Here is a 14,906-nt window from a genome sequence, read left to right on the forward strand (position 1 = left end):
GCCGAGGTTGGACACGCCTGGGCTAAAACACGGTTACACAACTAAAGGAACTTCTCCTTGTCTGAATGTACGATGCCGTCCTCGATCCGCTATCTCAAAAACGGGATCGATTCAATGTGACTGATCAAATGGATGAGCATTCCTGGGTGGGTTACCACAACTCTTTTCGCCACACTTTGAACCTGACCTATTCCACTCCAGGTTAGTTATTTGGAACAAGGCTGACCTCATTGCTTTCGTCTTTTTTCTCCACCAGAAATAGGGATCTACCCGACTGTCATCACGGAATCCAGCGGCCTGATCACTGTCCGCAGCATGCTTTCGGCCCGAGTCACCAAAGAGGATCGCGAGGCGGAGTTTCACTGCCAAGTCAATTATACCCTGATGGGGACAAACAAGACCGCCGTGTCAGAGAGCTTCAAAATCAACGTTTTTTGTAAGTCTGGGCTCAGCACTTGGGTTGGGTGGGTCCATAGGAGATGGCGCTTGGTAATGCTGGCAATTGATGTAGGTAGTCCTCAACTTATGACTACAATAAGGTCCGGGATTTCAGTCACAAGTCATTGCAGTTGTAAGCTGAGTCACCCTGTCTCTGGACCCGATGGGATGACCATTTTTTATCACAGTCCTAAGTTGAGTCTCCCCAGTTGTAGGTCAAGTCATGTGATCATGTCAAGTTGTGGGTGCAAATCCAGCTTCCCCATGGTGTTTTCATCAGAAACTGGCAAAAACAAACCCCACAAATTGTGATCACAGGACTACACAATGCTGCAACCAGTCATAAATGTGAGCCAGTGCTGCCACCTGCTGAATTATAGAGATTATTAATTGATTGGTTTTCATGCACACAGAAAACACTGTGTGTCTGACAAACAATAATACTGATTATATTTTTATATATGTATGTATGTAAAAAATGAAAACAAATATTTATTTCTATCCAGTTTTCAAGATAATGATTTTGACAAGGCAGCTTTCACTGCATGTAAAATTCAACCAAGATTTTTTCTTTCCCAAAAGTTACCTAAAACCTTTCCCAGGGGGACATTTAATGGGGCACCTGAAATAAATCATAGGGGGAAACGGGTTCAGGATGAAAACTACTCAGGGAAATCTGAATATTTTTTACTAAACTTCCCATTCCCAGCCTTGCTGAGGAAGCCAAAGTGGGCCTCAAACCCCATAATCCATGGCAGCTTATTGCAGAAGACGGATGGTTCTGCTCTGCTTTTCTCGTAGATGCCACCCAGAACCTCAGTTTTATACTGGACCAGTCTAACCAAGAGCTGAAGGAAGGAGACAACGTGACCTTGGTCTGTGAAGGTGATGGGAATCCACCTCCTGAATACACTTTATTCAAGACGGAGGTGAGCCTCTTATCCCAGACCCCATTCCAACTTTGCCACACATCTTGCTAAACCATGGAATGACTAACTGCAAGCAAATCAGGTAAGATTGTACGAATGCAGCCTTCCCAGCTTGACGGAGCTGCTTATACACATCAGACACACCCTGTTGAATGGCTTACCAACTCCTGGAGGAACTGAATCTTGGAAACGTTTTCATGGAGACCTAGCTCTGCCGCTACCCTTTCTCTCTCTTTTTATTTATTTTATTTATCCTACGTGGCTAAAATACTGTCACCAAATGGTGACTGCAAGGTCGAAAAACAAATGATCCAACGTATGGAATCAGAGTGCCACAACAGAGCCCATAATGGAAATTTTTTTCTGATTTCCTGGCTGTGACAAATAAAGTGAAAAATTGTATATGCAATATAGGCATTCATTTCTAATACTTTAGGCTTTATGTTTCATATTTTGTATTTTTAATCTCTTGGGGTTTTTTGAAAATGTGATGTGAATGTGCCATATGATTGATTAGGTAGGTAGGTAGGTAGGTAGGTAGGTAGGTAGATAGATAGATAGATAGATAGATAGATAGATAGATAGATAGATGATAGATAGATAGATAGATAGATAGATAGATAGATAGATAGATAGATAGATAGATAGATAGATTAAATTTATATGCTGTTCATCTCCCTGTCAAGCAACTCTGGGTGGCTTAAAAATGTCATAAAAACAGAGCTACAAACATTAAAACATTAAGGAACAAATAAACAGAATTTAATTAAGTTAAAAACCAGATTGCTGTGGGAGGGAGGTGGGATCTCCTTCCTAGTCCACCAACCACCTCTTTTGCTCTAAACAGGACACACAATACCCGTCTCCAGACGGGAAGCTGTCATTTCCCAGCGTAATGAGAAATGACAGTGGTCTCTACTGGTGCAAAGCCCTGGATTTGCACACTCTTGAGGAATTAATCGCTTCGGTGGATCTGATGGTAAACTGTGAGTAGTTCTCCCCTCCCAGTGCTCATTTCTGATTTCAAAGGACAGGGACCAGGCTAGCTTCTTACTGGGAACTTACAGGTCTAATCCCAAATTACGTCCCTTCCTTTCGAGCAGAGATATACACTGCTGGAATCCCAGGAAGCTTCTAGAGTGTTGTAGGCACTTTGAAAGTCTGTGCCTTTTGAGGCTAACTAAAGATTGGGCTCAGGGTTAAGCCTGTTTCTCTCCTCCAGACCTCGATGTGCCCACCATCTTCCCAGCTGGACCCCAGGAACCAGTGGAAGGAGAAGACCTGGTCCTAACTTGCTCCACCACAGGATCTGGATCCTTGAAATTCCAGTGGCAGAAGGTAATGCTGCAGGTGGTGGTGGTGCCCAGTGGGGTGGCTAGGCGACTGTGGGGTAAAGGTGGGCTGTAGTCGACAATTTTGGAGGGAAAGGTGGTGGTGGGCAAGGCAGGGATGCAAGATGGGTGGAGTTCATTTCCATTTTGTGAAAGATGGGAGGTAGCTGTGAGCTGGAAAAGGAGAGGGAAAGAGACAAAATTCTTAGGAGGGAAGGAATAAAAAAAAATCTAAGGAAAGGGGGACCACAGGGTGTTTTTTTTAATTCTAGAAAGGAAAGCTCATTGCAGACGGTGCTGTCCTGAACTTGACTTCCATCACCTACGAAAAAATGGGCAATTATACCTGTGTGGTGACAATGCCAGACTTCCCTGACTGGGTGCGCTCCCGGCACATTTTCATTGCTGTTCGAGGTAGGCACCATAGGGCACCCAGTAGCTCTCACCCCTTTCTCCCTTGGGCACTTCTTGGACCATAAGGCAGTGCCCGGCATCTGCCCATTCTCCCCTTTCAGCAAAGCCCCAAAGGGTGCTTCTGAAGCAGAATCTGAGCGTGCGGGAAGGTGAGGTGGTGGATCTGACCTGCAGCTTCTACTCGGTCCCTCGAATGAACATCTCCTGGAGTACAAGTAACGGCACGGTAAGTGGCTCCCTCTGGCCTCCTGCCTTGGCCAAGTTCATTCACAGAGGGATATTTCTCTCTCTCTCTCTTTCTCTCTCTCTGACTCTCTCTCTCTCACACACACACACACACAGACACACACAGATTTCTGCTTTCCAAAACATTTGATTCTCCTGCCCACACTGGCTAAGATTATGTCAGCCATGGACCAGCCTTTATCCTCCTTTTCTTTCATTTGTTTATTTCTCTTCTTTGAAGTTCTCTGGAATGGGGTAAAGCAGCGTTTCCAAATCTCAGCAGCTTTAAGATGTATGGACTTTCCCCTGGCTGGCTGGGGGATTCTGGGAATTGAAGTCCACACCTCTTAAAGCTGCCAAGATTGGGGGACGCTGCTGTAAAAGCAATGATATAAAGGCAGTTCGGGATTGTATTGTCTGTTAGCCAGGTAATTCTTCCAAAACAGACCCAAACTGGAGTAGGGGCGTAAAGAGAATCCAACAAAAGAAAAATTGGCTTCAAAATTGGAATGGATCTAGCTTGGGCTCTTGAGAAAAATATCCCAGTGTGCAAATAATACACCCTGGCCATTGTTGTCCCAAGTGAGAATTTTGAGCTGGTTTGTTGATCATCCCTTCACTTGTTTTCTTGGTGGTCCCCGGTATTCTCAGCAGTCCTCAAAGACAATAATTGAAAAGAGCAAGGGAATAAATACTGCTAGTTTCAGAGGCTTCACCTGTACAGGTACTCCTTGATTTACAACCATAATTGAGCCAGGAATTATGGCCACAAGTCTTGATACTTGTAAGCAGGCTTGGGGGGGGGGCCAGGGGGCGGTTTTGCGGCATTCCCCAAGTGAACGCTGCAGTCATTAAGTGAATCCATTGTTTTCTCCGGACTGTGTTTGGCCAGAAAATTGGAAATAAACACCAATTTCTGACAAAAACATCATAAATTCTAGTCAGGTGATTGTGGGGCACTGCAAGTGACTCTAAATGCAGTCTGATTGCCCAACATCCAAAATGCAGTCACGTGACCATAGGGGGAGAGGAGTGACAACAGAATTTCAAAACTGGGTTGCAAGTCGAAATTTCAAATGGCCGCTAGGTGACTGATCATAAACCAAGGACTATCTTTAAGGCTTGTTTCCTAGGACTGCTGATCATAATTTCTCGCCTTCTTCCTATTTAATACTAACAACAACTAACCCACTGTTGAATTCCCCACAACAAAATAGGAACTGTTCCATCTTTTTTAAAGGTGCACACCTCCAGACGGAAATACCACCACAATAGCACTCTCTCCGTGTTGGTCACCAAGGAAATCCTCAAATCAGGTCTCAACTGCAGTGGTGAAAATGAGTTGGGGTCAGAGAATCAGCACTTCCTGCTCCGTAAGTGGTTCCCCCCTCCCCACTGCAAGAAAAAGGTCTTGATGGCTCAAAGAGTTTACTCAGCGTGTCTCTTCTTCCTTTCAAGGGCTGAAAACCAAAGACCACCCTGACAAAACAGGTGAGTGCTTCTCCTTAGACACCATCAAAAAAGGGCTTGCAGCAGGAACTCCACTGCAGCTGCGTTCTTGGCTTTGGGGGGGGCACCTTCCCTGCAGACGCCCCATTTGTAACTCACAAAAGAGGCTTTGGTGAAGAGTTTTGCGTGCCAGCTGGGGAATTCTGGGAGTTGAAGTTCGCATATCTTAAAAGCTCCGTCATAAGTCGTGGCAGTTGTAAAAAGGAAGATCAGACATGTGCTCCACCTGATTTTTGAGGTGGTCATTAAGCAAATACTGCGGTCGTAAAGTGGCTGCAGTGGTACCACAATTGTTAAGTGAACCAGAGGTTTGCTATTTTGGGTTGGTTTTGTCAAAAATGAGAAATGGACGCCGGTTGTCAACAAGTCTATTGTAAGACGCAGTCACACGATTGCGGGACGCTGCAAAGAGCTATAAATGCAGTCGCTGTTGGGTGCCCGACATTTGGTCACACGGTCACGAGGTGGGGCAGCTGTTGGAACTTTGGAACCAGGTCTGGCATAAGTTTGAATGGTCCCTAAGTGAGCAGCCATGAAGTCAAAGATTACCTGTACTCTAGACAAAAGCTTGATCCCTTCATGACCAGGATGAAGTTGATCCATGCCTGCGTTGCAATTGACACAGCTCTCGAACAGTGCCACTAGCAAGGATCCCACCCGGACATTTGTTTTAGGGGGTTCTCCAGCCCACCCTGGGACATCTGATATGGCTTTTCCCTCTGCTGAGCCCCCCTCCACATGAGGCTAGCGCAGGAGACCTGAGCAAGGCTCCTTTCCCAAATGCTGCCACTTGTTCATGCGTCAAGTGGAACCCCGCCAAGATCAGATGTTCCATTCCATCTCCGCCTCCTTTCCTTTCCAGAGACCATAACGCAGGACAGCAAAGGGGTGATCATCGTGGCTGTCATCGTCTTCCTGATGGTCTTCGCCATCCTGGGGGCCGTCCTTTACTTCCTCCACAAGAAAGGCAAGCTGGCTTGCGGACGCTCCGGCAAACAAGAAATGTAAGTTGGGAGCATTTCCTGGGAAAGTTCCCTTTGCCTGTCCGTCTGAGGCCACATGCTTCCCAATCTCATTGCGCCCAGCAACAGGCAGCTTCTGAATGCAGGGGCGAGGGGTGGGTGGGCAGGTGGCTTCATTGGCTTCTGCTCCCTTGCCCCCCACCCACAGCAGCAATCGGGAACCTCCACGTTCCCCCTAATCCCTAACGGTCTGTGAGGATGGCCTTGATACAGGAAGGAAAGTCAAAGGCTAGACAACTCTCGTCCAACAGCTATCTCAGTGGGAACCGTGGGAAGCATTAACCAGAGGGAAACAGGAAAGTAGAGGAATACTTTCGGACTTACAAGATTGACAACAGCCCTTCAGAGCTGTCCAGACCAGAAGCACCAACCACATGTACCTTTATTGTAAGCTGACCACAACAGAATAGCAATAGCGCTTATATACCACTTCATTGTGCTTTACAACACTCTCTAAGCGGTTTACAGAGGCAGCATATTGACCCAACAATCTGGGCTCTCATTTTACTGGATGGAATCTTGCAAGTCTGAAAGTACTTTCCCCCTCCTATAGTTTTTAATTTTGCCAAAACTAGGGAGGGTCCCTTCTGAAATGCTTCCTGCCCGTTCTTCCTTCTGTGGAGCGAGATGCCTTTTGTTTAGTCTGCGATTCTTCCTCCTTCTGTCTCCCGTGGTCCTTCCCACAGGCCTCTTTACATTAACAAAGTGTCCAACTGAGCGAAAGTGCCTCTTGTGGGTCTTTCCACCTGGATTAAGCAACTCTGCCCTCACGCGAGAAACAGGGAGCAGAGACAAGGGTGCCCCTTCCTCTCTGACCTGCAGCATGCCCCCTCCCCTTGCAACGCCCTTCCCCAGAGCCCCATCTGGATCTGTCTCAACACTGTCACACTCCTCCCTCCTCCTCCTCCTCCTCCTCTTCAGCACCAGGCCCGAAGCACATAAAGACGAGATTGTAGTTGAAGTAAAATCAGATAAACTTCCTGAAGAGGCGGGTCTTCTGCAGGGTGCCAACGGTGAGAAGAGATCGCCAGGTGACCAGGTAGGCAGCTCCCGCAGCTGAAAGGGTGGGGGGTTGCTTTCCTGCAGTGCCCTCCTTCCGTGTATCCGGGGGGGGCAACTTTCATCCATCCTCCCCCTCCAGATCGGTGCCACCATTTGGGGTGCAGATGGGCTGTCAGCAAAAAGTTCCTTCTCGTTATTATTAAATTTATTTGCTGCCCATCTCGCTACAACGCAACACTGGGCAGCTTACAGGATTTTTTAAAAAGATTAAAATCCTCAATAATACGTATTCCTAACCCCAAAAAATGACAATACCGTCAAGGTACAATCTTGCCCCAAAGATCAGAAACCCAGACACCCATTCCTCCTTTGCAGTTCACTTCAGTTGCATCGTGGCTTGGAGGCTACTGGGCAATTTAATATGTAGTCCTCGGCTTACAACCAGAATTGGAACAGGAATGTCTGTTGCTAAGCAAGGCAATCATGCCCAATTTTTGCACCCTTTTTTTTGCCATGGTGGATAAGCAAATCACTGCCATCATGCAGCCATTAAGCGGATCCAGGTTCCCCCCCAGCTGACTTTGTCGGAAGCCAGCTGTGAAGGTCAGAGGTGACCTCGGGATGCTGCAACTGTTGTAAATACATGCCAATTGCCGTGCCTGAATTTTTATCACAACTGTGGGGATGCTGTGGTGGTTGTGAGAGCGAAGGCTGGTGGTAAGTCACAAGTTTCGGCACCATTGCAACTTCAAACAGATGCTGAACAAATGGTTGTGGACAGAGCGCAAAGCACTTTCCTCTGTGAGCTTCTAGCTTCTAGCCCAGGGCTGCTCAAGTTTAAGGAGGTGTGTGGATTTCAACTCTCGGAATTCCCCAACCAGCATTCTGTAGAATTCTGCAAGCTGAAGCCCACGCATCTTAAAAAGTCATCCAAGCTGAGAAATACTGTTCTTGCCCATCTCTGTTTGGGGCTGCAGTTCTCCCCACCGTCCCATCAGCATCTCTCAGCAGACGCCAACCCTGCAGGCAAGGCCTTCCTTGGCAGCCAGAAAGGCGGGCCTTCGCTCTGAAGCCCTACCTTTCTGCAGTCATTTCGCCCTGGCACCCACTCCGGCTGGGATCATGGAACAGGTTTCAGAAGAACTAGCTGGCCCTTTTGCCCAGCGTGGAGGGATTTCTTTAGGGCTGTGCCGTGGGAATCCAGGCACGTTTGGTTTCTTTACCCCACAGGGTGCAAATGCAGGTTTGACGTTAGAGCAGGAAACTGGTTGAGCCCATTCCGCAGACGTGCCTCGCTTCAGCATCTCCCTGGACTGCAGCTTCCCTGCTTCTTTTGAACCCAGAGCCGGCTTGGCAACCTTCTGTCCTCTCCTTTCCGGTGAAGGAAGAGTGGGTCGTTTGCAAGAGTCCAAAAAAAATAGCCAGCATGTGCTTTTTTTTTTTTTGCCCTGTCTTGAAACTTGTCACTTGCTCTCTCGTTCACACACTTGCTCTCCGTGTGCTAGCAGCAACCCGAGAATTGAGTGAATTGGGATCTTTTTTTTTTTTTAAAAAGGCATGCTTTTCTGGATCCTAATACAAGATCTTCTTCTCTTGGCTCTCAAAGGGAGAGAAATACATGGATCTGAGGAACTGAAGAGAGCTGGCCGTTTTCTTCAAATTTTCTCCTGCCCCCTCTAAAACATTCACCCCACCCCCGTCATTCAGACACGCAGTAACCAACAACGCCCGGATGGACCCAGTACGGGATATTCTGCAATCTGGTCTTCTGTCTTTTCAAGGAGGATGTTGTTGTTTTTTCCCCAAAGAAGACAACAAGGAAAGGAAAGGTGGATTGATGCATTGTAATTTCAGAGCATTTGTGTTTAGAGGGTGGGCAGATCTGTGCTGTTCTGTTGTATGTTATGTGTTTGCATTCCGGGTTTTAGAAAAGAAGGGAACAAAAGGTTTTTAAGTAGGCACAATTTTAATACTGGACAAACCCGTCAGTTCAGAATTAGAACTGTTACACCATTAACACCCAATTTGTAAAGCTGGAGCACAGGATAATGGGTAAGGGGTCTTTGTTTCCAGTAAGGAGGTAAATTGAAACGTTCGTTTAAAAAGCATGTCAAAGACGGAGAACGGCTGAAGTTGAACAGAAGACGCGAGTCTCGAAAGTGAAAAAGGAAGAAGCACATTTGAAGTTTTCGTTTAAGGACACTTGCGGGGGAATTTGTTCGGTTAGTAAGTGAAATGTTCTTTCTGTGGTTCTTACTTAGGATAGAAACATGGCAATGCTTTTCAAACTTGGCAACTTTTAAGAATTCCGAAAGTTGAAGTCCGCACACCCTAAAATTGCCAAGATTGAAAAGCACTAGAAGTTTTTGTTTTTTTGTAAAAAGTGTACAGTCACATCTTCTTATCAGAGATCTCCAGCTAGTCCCCTCTTCCCTCCAGCTCCAAAGAAATCCCTGCTCATGTCCACAGCCCCAGACGTAATTTTTGCTAAGACCCTCAGCAGCGCCCACTTCTCCCTCGGCTGCAACCAGAGAAAAATTGGGAACTGGAGAGGCGGTTCTTGGGTTTCTGTCCAGCTGGGATCCTTGGAGGAAGAGGAAGAGGCAGCTGCCAGAGACCAAATACAGAGGAAGACGTGTTTAGCTGCTCTGGAGTGTTGATGGATGCCTCAGAACCGATCCTTGCTGGGAACGGACAAGATCCCCATGTGGAAATCAACTCACGCCTCCTCTTTTCCCTTTGCCTCCTCCTGGCTGCCGTTTCCTATTTTCACCTTTCTAAAATTTGAAGCTGGGAGGAAAGACCCTACATAGCAGGGGTATCCAACTAAGACCTGCGGGCTTCAGCGCCCAGATTTCCCCAGTCAGCATGGCTGGCTGGGGGTGGGGGGAATAGCAATAGCACTTAGACTTATATACCGCTTCACAGTGTTTTACAGCCCTTCCTAAGCGGTTTACAGGATAAACATATTGCCCCCCGTCCCCCAACAATCTGGGTCCTCACTTTACTGACCTCAGGAGGATGGAAGGCTGAGTCAACTTTCTGGGAATTGGAAGTCCACAGGTCTTAAGAGCTATCCAGGTTGGTCAACTCTGCCCTATAGTAAATATCTTGCTAGAAAACACTTAACTGGTTAAATGGGTTAACCAAAAAGGTGAGGGGCTGCCGTGCTTTACATGCAAGTCAGGAGATGCCAGAACGGAAAGCTTTTGTTGGAGATATACATATATTTTTTGTTGACGTGTGTGTAAATTTAAGAGTGTCTGAGTTGCAGGGTTTTATATATATATATATATATATATATATATATATACATACATATATATATAAATGGAAAATAAAGAAGCTAAAGAAGTCGTCAAGAATGGCCTCTTGTGTACATGGAGATTGGAAAAAGGAGAGTCTCGGGGAATGGCTTTGGTTATTTTTAAATCAGCTGGGTCAAGAGGAGGGCAAGAGAGGTTTCCCGGTGCAAGTGTGTCTGTTCACTAGGAAGGTGGCCTCACCCATTATCAAACAATGCACAACAGACAAAAGCTGGGCTTTGTGTGTGGCCATCAAGTCTACCAGCAAAGTCTAGACAGGGTTGTTCAACCTCAGGAACTTTAAGATGCTTGGACTTCAACTCCCAGAGTTCCCCGAGCCAGCATGGCTGACTCAAGGAAGTCTGGGAGTTGAAGTCCACAAGTCTTAAAAGTTGAGGAGTTTGGAGAGCCCTTGTCTAGAGTCACGGGCCTAATTTTCATTGATGTGAAACTGCTGGAAAAACCATTCTCGGGGAACGCCTAAAACCGGGGTGCCCCCGCACCTCAGCCTGGCAGAAGGGGTTCCCTATCACAAGAACTGACATTGACATCAAACAAGCCGTGTGCTACAACAAAGAAATTTATTTAAAAATAAAACTTTGCCTTTTGTTTCTCTTTTTATCGACACGCATGAAATTCCCTAAAGGCCCCCACCCCTCCCACCAAGCTCTTCAGTGGGCCCCTTACCAGAATGAAAAATAAAAAATAAATAACATTAGTATAACCTCTAAAACATTAACAATGCATCTGCAAAACAAAACAAAAACCCGAGGACTTTAGCCCAAATGAATCTTAAAGCTCGGCTATTCTGTAAGAATATTTACCTTCTGTTCTTACTCTTTACATGTCTGAAAGGATTAAATACTGCTAATATATTTTTTATATTAATGATATTATAACTTTTAAAATAGTCAGTGAAAACCTTGATTTTTTTTAAACACCAATATTACATTGGTTCTTGACCTTCAGGAGAAATAAAGCTAATTATTAACCAATCTTTCCTACCCAGCAAAGATAACTTATAGTTTAGTGTAACCTCTTCCCGGATCGCAGTTTTAGTCCAAAAAAAAAAAAAGAGAACTCTTGATCATTGGGTGGGAATGTCATCCATGATTAATTCCACTATTCCAAAGTCTGCTGCAAGCTACCAATAATGTCCCTCAATGCAACTGCGTGCTTGGGATGTAGGAGGCCACACAATTTTAAGGAAAGAGATCCATTGTGAACCAAACAGGCACTGAACATTTAATCCACAGAAAAATCCTTGTCCAGACATACTCTCTCTCTCTCTCTCTCTCTCACACACACACACACACACACACACACTGGACACGTCCAAGCACAGTGCTCAAGAGGCAATGCTAGTAGACCATCTCTGCCCCTTCAGTGGCCAAAGGCAAAAAAAAAAAGGAGCCAACTGGATTTTGCTTCCGGACCAGTAGACTCCGTTTCAAGAAGGAAAACAATGATGGAGGAGTTGGGGGTCCCCATAGCTACATTAAAAGTTGTCCAGCAGCACTCCCACCATCTTCAAGTACAGCTTTGGGCAGGAAACACCAGCCTTTCGTTGTTAGTAATGAAGAAGCTAACGGGAGAGCTAGTTGTGGCTGTTGCTCACGCCAGCTGGTGGCCAACCGCTGGCTCCTTCCTTCCTTCCTTCCTTCCTTCCTTCCTTCCTTCCTTCCTAACTATGATACCCCAGGAGGAGCTGCAGGGCTCTGAAGTCAAGTTTCAAATCTAGTTTCAGGTTCGTCCTTGGGGGGAACGGCATTTTCCCTATTGAAAAGGCACTATACATTTGGCTTTCGGTAAAATAAATCAACACTCCCCCCCCCAAAAAAAACCATAAGAGATGGGGGAAGGAGGGAGGTGGGGTGGAGGAAAGTCAAATGTAAAAGCAGCAGGGAACATCCCCCTCCCCAAAGAAGCGTTTTGGCCTGTACTTCCCTAGTGCTTGCTGGACTATGACATTCATGGGAAGACGCTCTAAAAAAAGAAAATGTCCTAGTGAAATTTAAGGCGTGAAAAGGAAATGAAGGAACGCACGGAGAGGAATCCGGTTGGCTACGTGGCAACGGCAGTGCTGGCTCTCCTCTGTCTAATCCACGGCACGGCACCCGCAGGAAGAGAGAGGCCTCTCCATTGTTAGGATGTGGGCTGATACAATGCGCACATCTCACTTCCAGCAAGGAGTGTCAACAATTCCCCAAGGATCAGACCAAAAGCTTCTTCGGGGTTTTGCAAAGAACTCGAGGAACTGACTCCTGAACTGACCCAGATTTAACCACCATCCTGGAGAGAAACAGAAAAGGGTTCCACCAATTTTTAGGCTGGGGGGGGGGGAAGGGGAAAAAAAAAACAAAGCCACTGCAACTTTTAAAAACAAAGTTCTCCTTGCGGCAGGGACGTAGAATCCCCCCGCTTCTAGGTGCCATCCCCACCTCCTTTGCACGCAGCCAGAGTCCTCTCCAGGAGGCCTTCAAGCTCAACCATCCTATCTTGAGTCACCCGCAGGCAGGAAGATTGGACTGGCATCGCCAACTTCCCAGGAGGCTTGGAGATCCCCGTGAGGTCTTGGCCATCTTGTTGCTGCCTCCTGCTACCCAGAGAAGACCTTCTTATACCTCCACAGAAACCCTCTTCTCCGGCCTCTTAGAATGAAAGCATCCTTCATGACGGAGGAGGAATTAATGCTATTTAAACACGGAAGCCAAATCATGCAGGGGACCTCGAGATGTCCGCTTGCATGCCAGGGGCTACGTGCTCTCGCCCTGCAGGTGGCACAGACAACTTGGGAAGCAGATGAGGAAAGAGGGAAAAGAGGGGGGGGAATGCTTGCTGACCTTTCCCAAAACAGCTTCATCGTATCTCTTCCCTGAGAACCCAGGAAAAGTAACACCAAGAGCTTAAACCAGGGCATCATCGCAAAGTCAGTGTTTTATGGACATTGCTCTTCACAGACTTTTTGTTCCTGATATAACAAAGCCAGGAAAAAGAGCCTTTTACGCTGTTCCATAGATGCCTGACACAAAATGGTTGCATTTTTACTACTGAGCAGGTAAGAGATTCCAGGGGCTGCTACATACACTTTTTCCTGCAAGTGTCTAAGGGACCATGCTTGTGGTTAACTTTTAATTAGAGTTTTATAGGTAAACGAGGGGATGTGGAAGAGCCGTAAGGCATCTAAAGGCTGCCAAGGTGGGCAGCTCTGCGGACCGACCGTAACACCAGGAATGTCACCAGGCAGCCGCTGTGGCCCAACCCAGCCCGGATCACTTCAAAGCGGAAAAGATCGGGGGCTGCAAAGTAGGGGGCTTCGACTCTCCGCCCCCGCCCAAACACCTTCCCCAATCCAAGTGAGAACTGTCAACATCTACCACGCCGTGGAATCCAGTGTGTGGCAGGTGAAGTCGGCATCGGGAAGAGGTTGGCTTCCAAAGGAGGACCGAACGTGACGGGAGAAAGGGAAGAGAAAGGTGGGGAAACGGAAGGCGCCAAAACCTCTGGCTTCATCCAGGATCTGTACCCGACAGCAGAGGGTTGGAAAAGCCTGAGCCAAAACATACAGCAGCAAAGAGGCCCCCATGTGGCGCCCCCAACCCTCGGGGATGTGGAGATACCTTCAGCCTCTTGGCCTCTGGTGGGGATTCACAGCACGAGACCAGCTGACCAAGCAGCCCTTCCCCGTATCCTAACGGCAAAGGAAAGGTTGAGCAGGTCTGTTCTCTCCAATCAGAAAAGTGCAAGGAGGGGAGGGGGGTGCTGGATGGGTGGGCCAAGAGAGGAGAACCCAAAGAGGGACAGGAAGTTGTGGAAGGACACACCTATCTGCTGCGCTTTGCGCCGCTCAAACACCTGGACTCGCACAAAACCCTGATGACCGAATCTCAGCAGAGGCAGGCCCGGCTTTGCAGGGAAGTCCCCTCAACGCCAGGCCGATGCGGGCCAGAGACTGCCCAGGCAGGTGGACGCACAGGAGGAGGGCTCTAGGCAGGGCCGAAAGAGGTGCTATGTGGCCACGTGCGTGGGGGAAGTAATGGAGACAAACTCCCGGAGGATATTCTTGGCCATGTCAATGTTGTTGTGGGCGATGAGCAGGGCTTTCTGGATGTCCTGATATGAGTAACCTTGGCTCATGAGATTCTCGATCTCGGAGGAGAGCTGCGGGCAGGCCGCAGGGACTGGTCCTGCTCCGCCGGCCTGCAGGCAGCTGCCTGCCTTCCCTTCAGAGTTTATTCTCCGAGGCAAAGGTTTCGGGGGCCTCTCGGGAACCTGGGAGACGTCCGAGGCATCTGCAAGAGAAAGCAGCACGGAGCTGAGAAAAAGGGGATTTCGGATCGGCAGGTTCGTGGCTCCTTTCTGGCCATTCACCTTCAGAGTTTCCAAAGCCCCAGAAGGCAGGACAAGAAACAACGGAGGGAAACTCATCAAGGAGAGAAGCAACCTGGAATTCGACCTGGAATTCAGGAGAAATTTCTTAAAAGTGAGAGTAAATGACCAGTGGAAGAGATTGCCTTCAGAAGTCGTGGAAGCTTTTGAGAAGAGACTAGACAGCCCCTTATCTCAAGTGGTATAGGGTCTCCTGCTTGAGCAGGGGGTTGGACTAGAAGACCTCCAAGGTCCCTTCCAGCTCTGGTCTGATTAATTAATTAGATTGAACAACTGATAGCTCTGGGCCTCTAGTCTGGCCTTGCTCGAAGGGCTGACATCGTGGCACTCAGGAGCTTATCG

General features: G+C 47.5%; 3 protein-coding genes across 6 annotated transcripts in view; 2 read left to right on the forward strand and 1 right to left on the reverse strand.

Moving 5' to 3' along the window:
* Positions 1 to 10,513, forward strand: part of MCAM (melanoma cell adhesion molecule) — a 28,544-nt gene extending 18,031 nt beyond the window's left edge. The window contains exons 6-16 of the mRNA XM_083368775.1: positions 257 to 436; positions 1,240 to 1,367; positions 2,215 to 2,353; positions 2,590 to 2,705; positions 2,971 to 3,112; positions 3,214 to 3,338; positions 4,578 to 4,710; positions 4,796 to 4,828; positions 5,709 to 5,850; positions 6,790 to 6,907; positions 8,477 to 10,513. Of these exons, the coding sequence (XP_083224901.1) occupies positions 257 to 436; positions 1,240 to 1,367; positions 2,215 to 2,353; positions 2,590 to 2,705; positions 2,971 to 3,112; positions 3,214 to 3,338; positions 4,578 to 4,710; positions 4,796 to 4,828; positions 5,709 to 5,850; positions 6,790 to 6,907; positions 8,477 to 8,506 (1,286 nt within the window). The 3' untranslated portion in view covers positions 8,507 to 10,513. The remainder of the gene's footprint in view (positions 1 to 256; positions 437 to 1,239; positions 1,368 to 2,214; positions 2,354 to 2,589; positions 2,706 to 2,970; positions 3,113 to 3,213; positions 3,339 to 4,577; positions 4,711 to 4,795; positions 4,829 to 5,708; positions 5,851 to 6,789; positions 6,908 to 8,476) is intronic.
* Positions 1 to 14,906, forward strand: part of DRC12 (dynein regulatory complex subunit 12 homolog) — a 204,505-nt gene that overhangs the window by 153,505 nt on the left and 36,094 nt on the right. The window lies entirely within an intron of this gene.
* Positions 10,735 to 14,906, reverse strand: part of CBL (Cbl proto-oncogene) — a 31,176-nt gene continuing 27,004 nt past the window's right edge. For 2 of the 4 annotated variants that reach the window (XM_083368665.1, XM_083368664.1), the window contains one exon: positions 10,735 to 14,467. In XM_083368665.1, the coding sequence (XP_083224791.1) occupies positions 14,184 to 14,467 (284 nt within the window). In that variant the 3' untranslated portion in view covers positions 10,735 to 14,183. The remainder of the gene's footprint in view (positions 14,468 to 14,906) is intronic. The other 2 variants (XR_014493199.1, XR_014493200.1) reach the window with 2 other exon arrangements.

Source organism: Vipera ursinii (genome assembly GCF_947247035.1).
Source record: "Vipera ursinii genome assembly, chromosome: 8".
In the NCBI taxonomy this organism is placed as follows: domain Eukaryota; kingdom Metazoa; phylum Chordata; class Lepidosauria; order Squamata; family Viperidae; genus Vipera; species Vipera ursinii.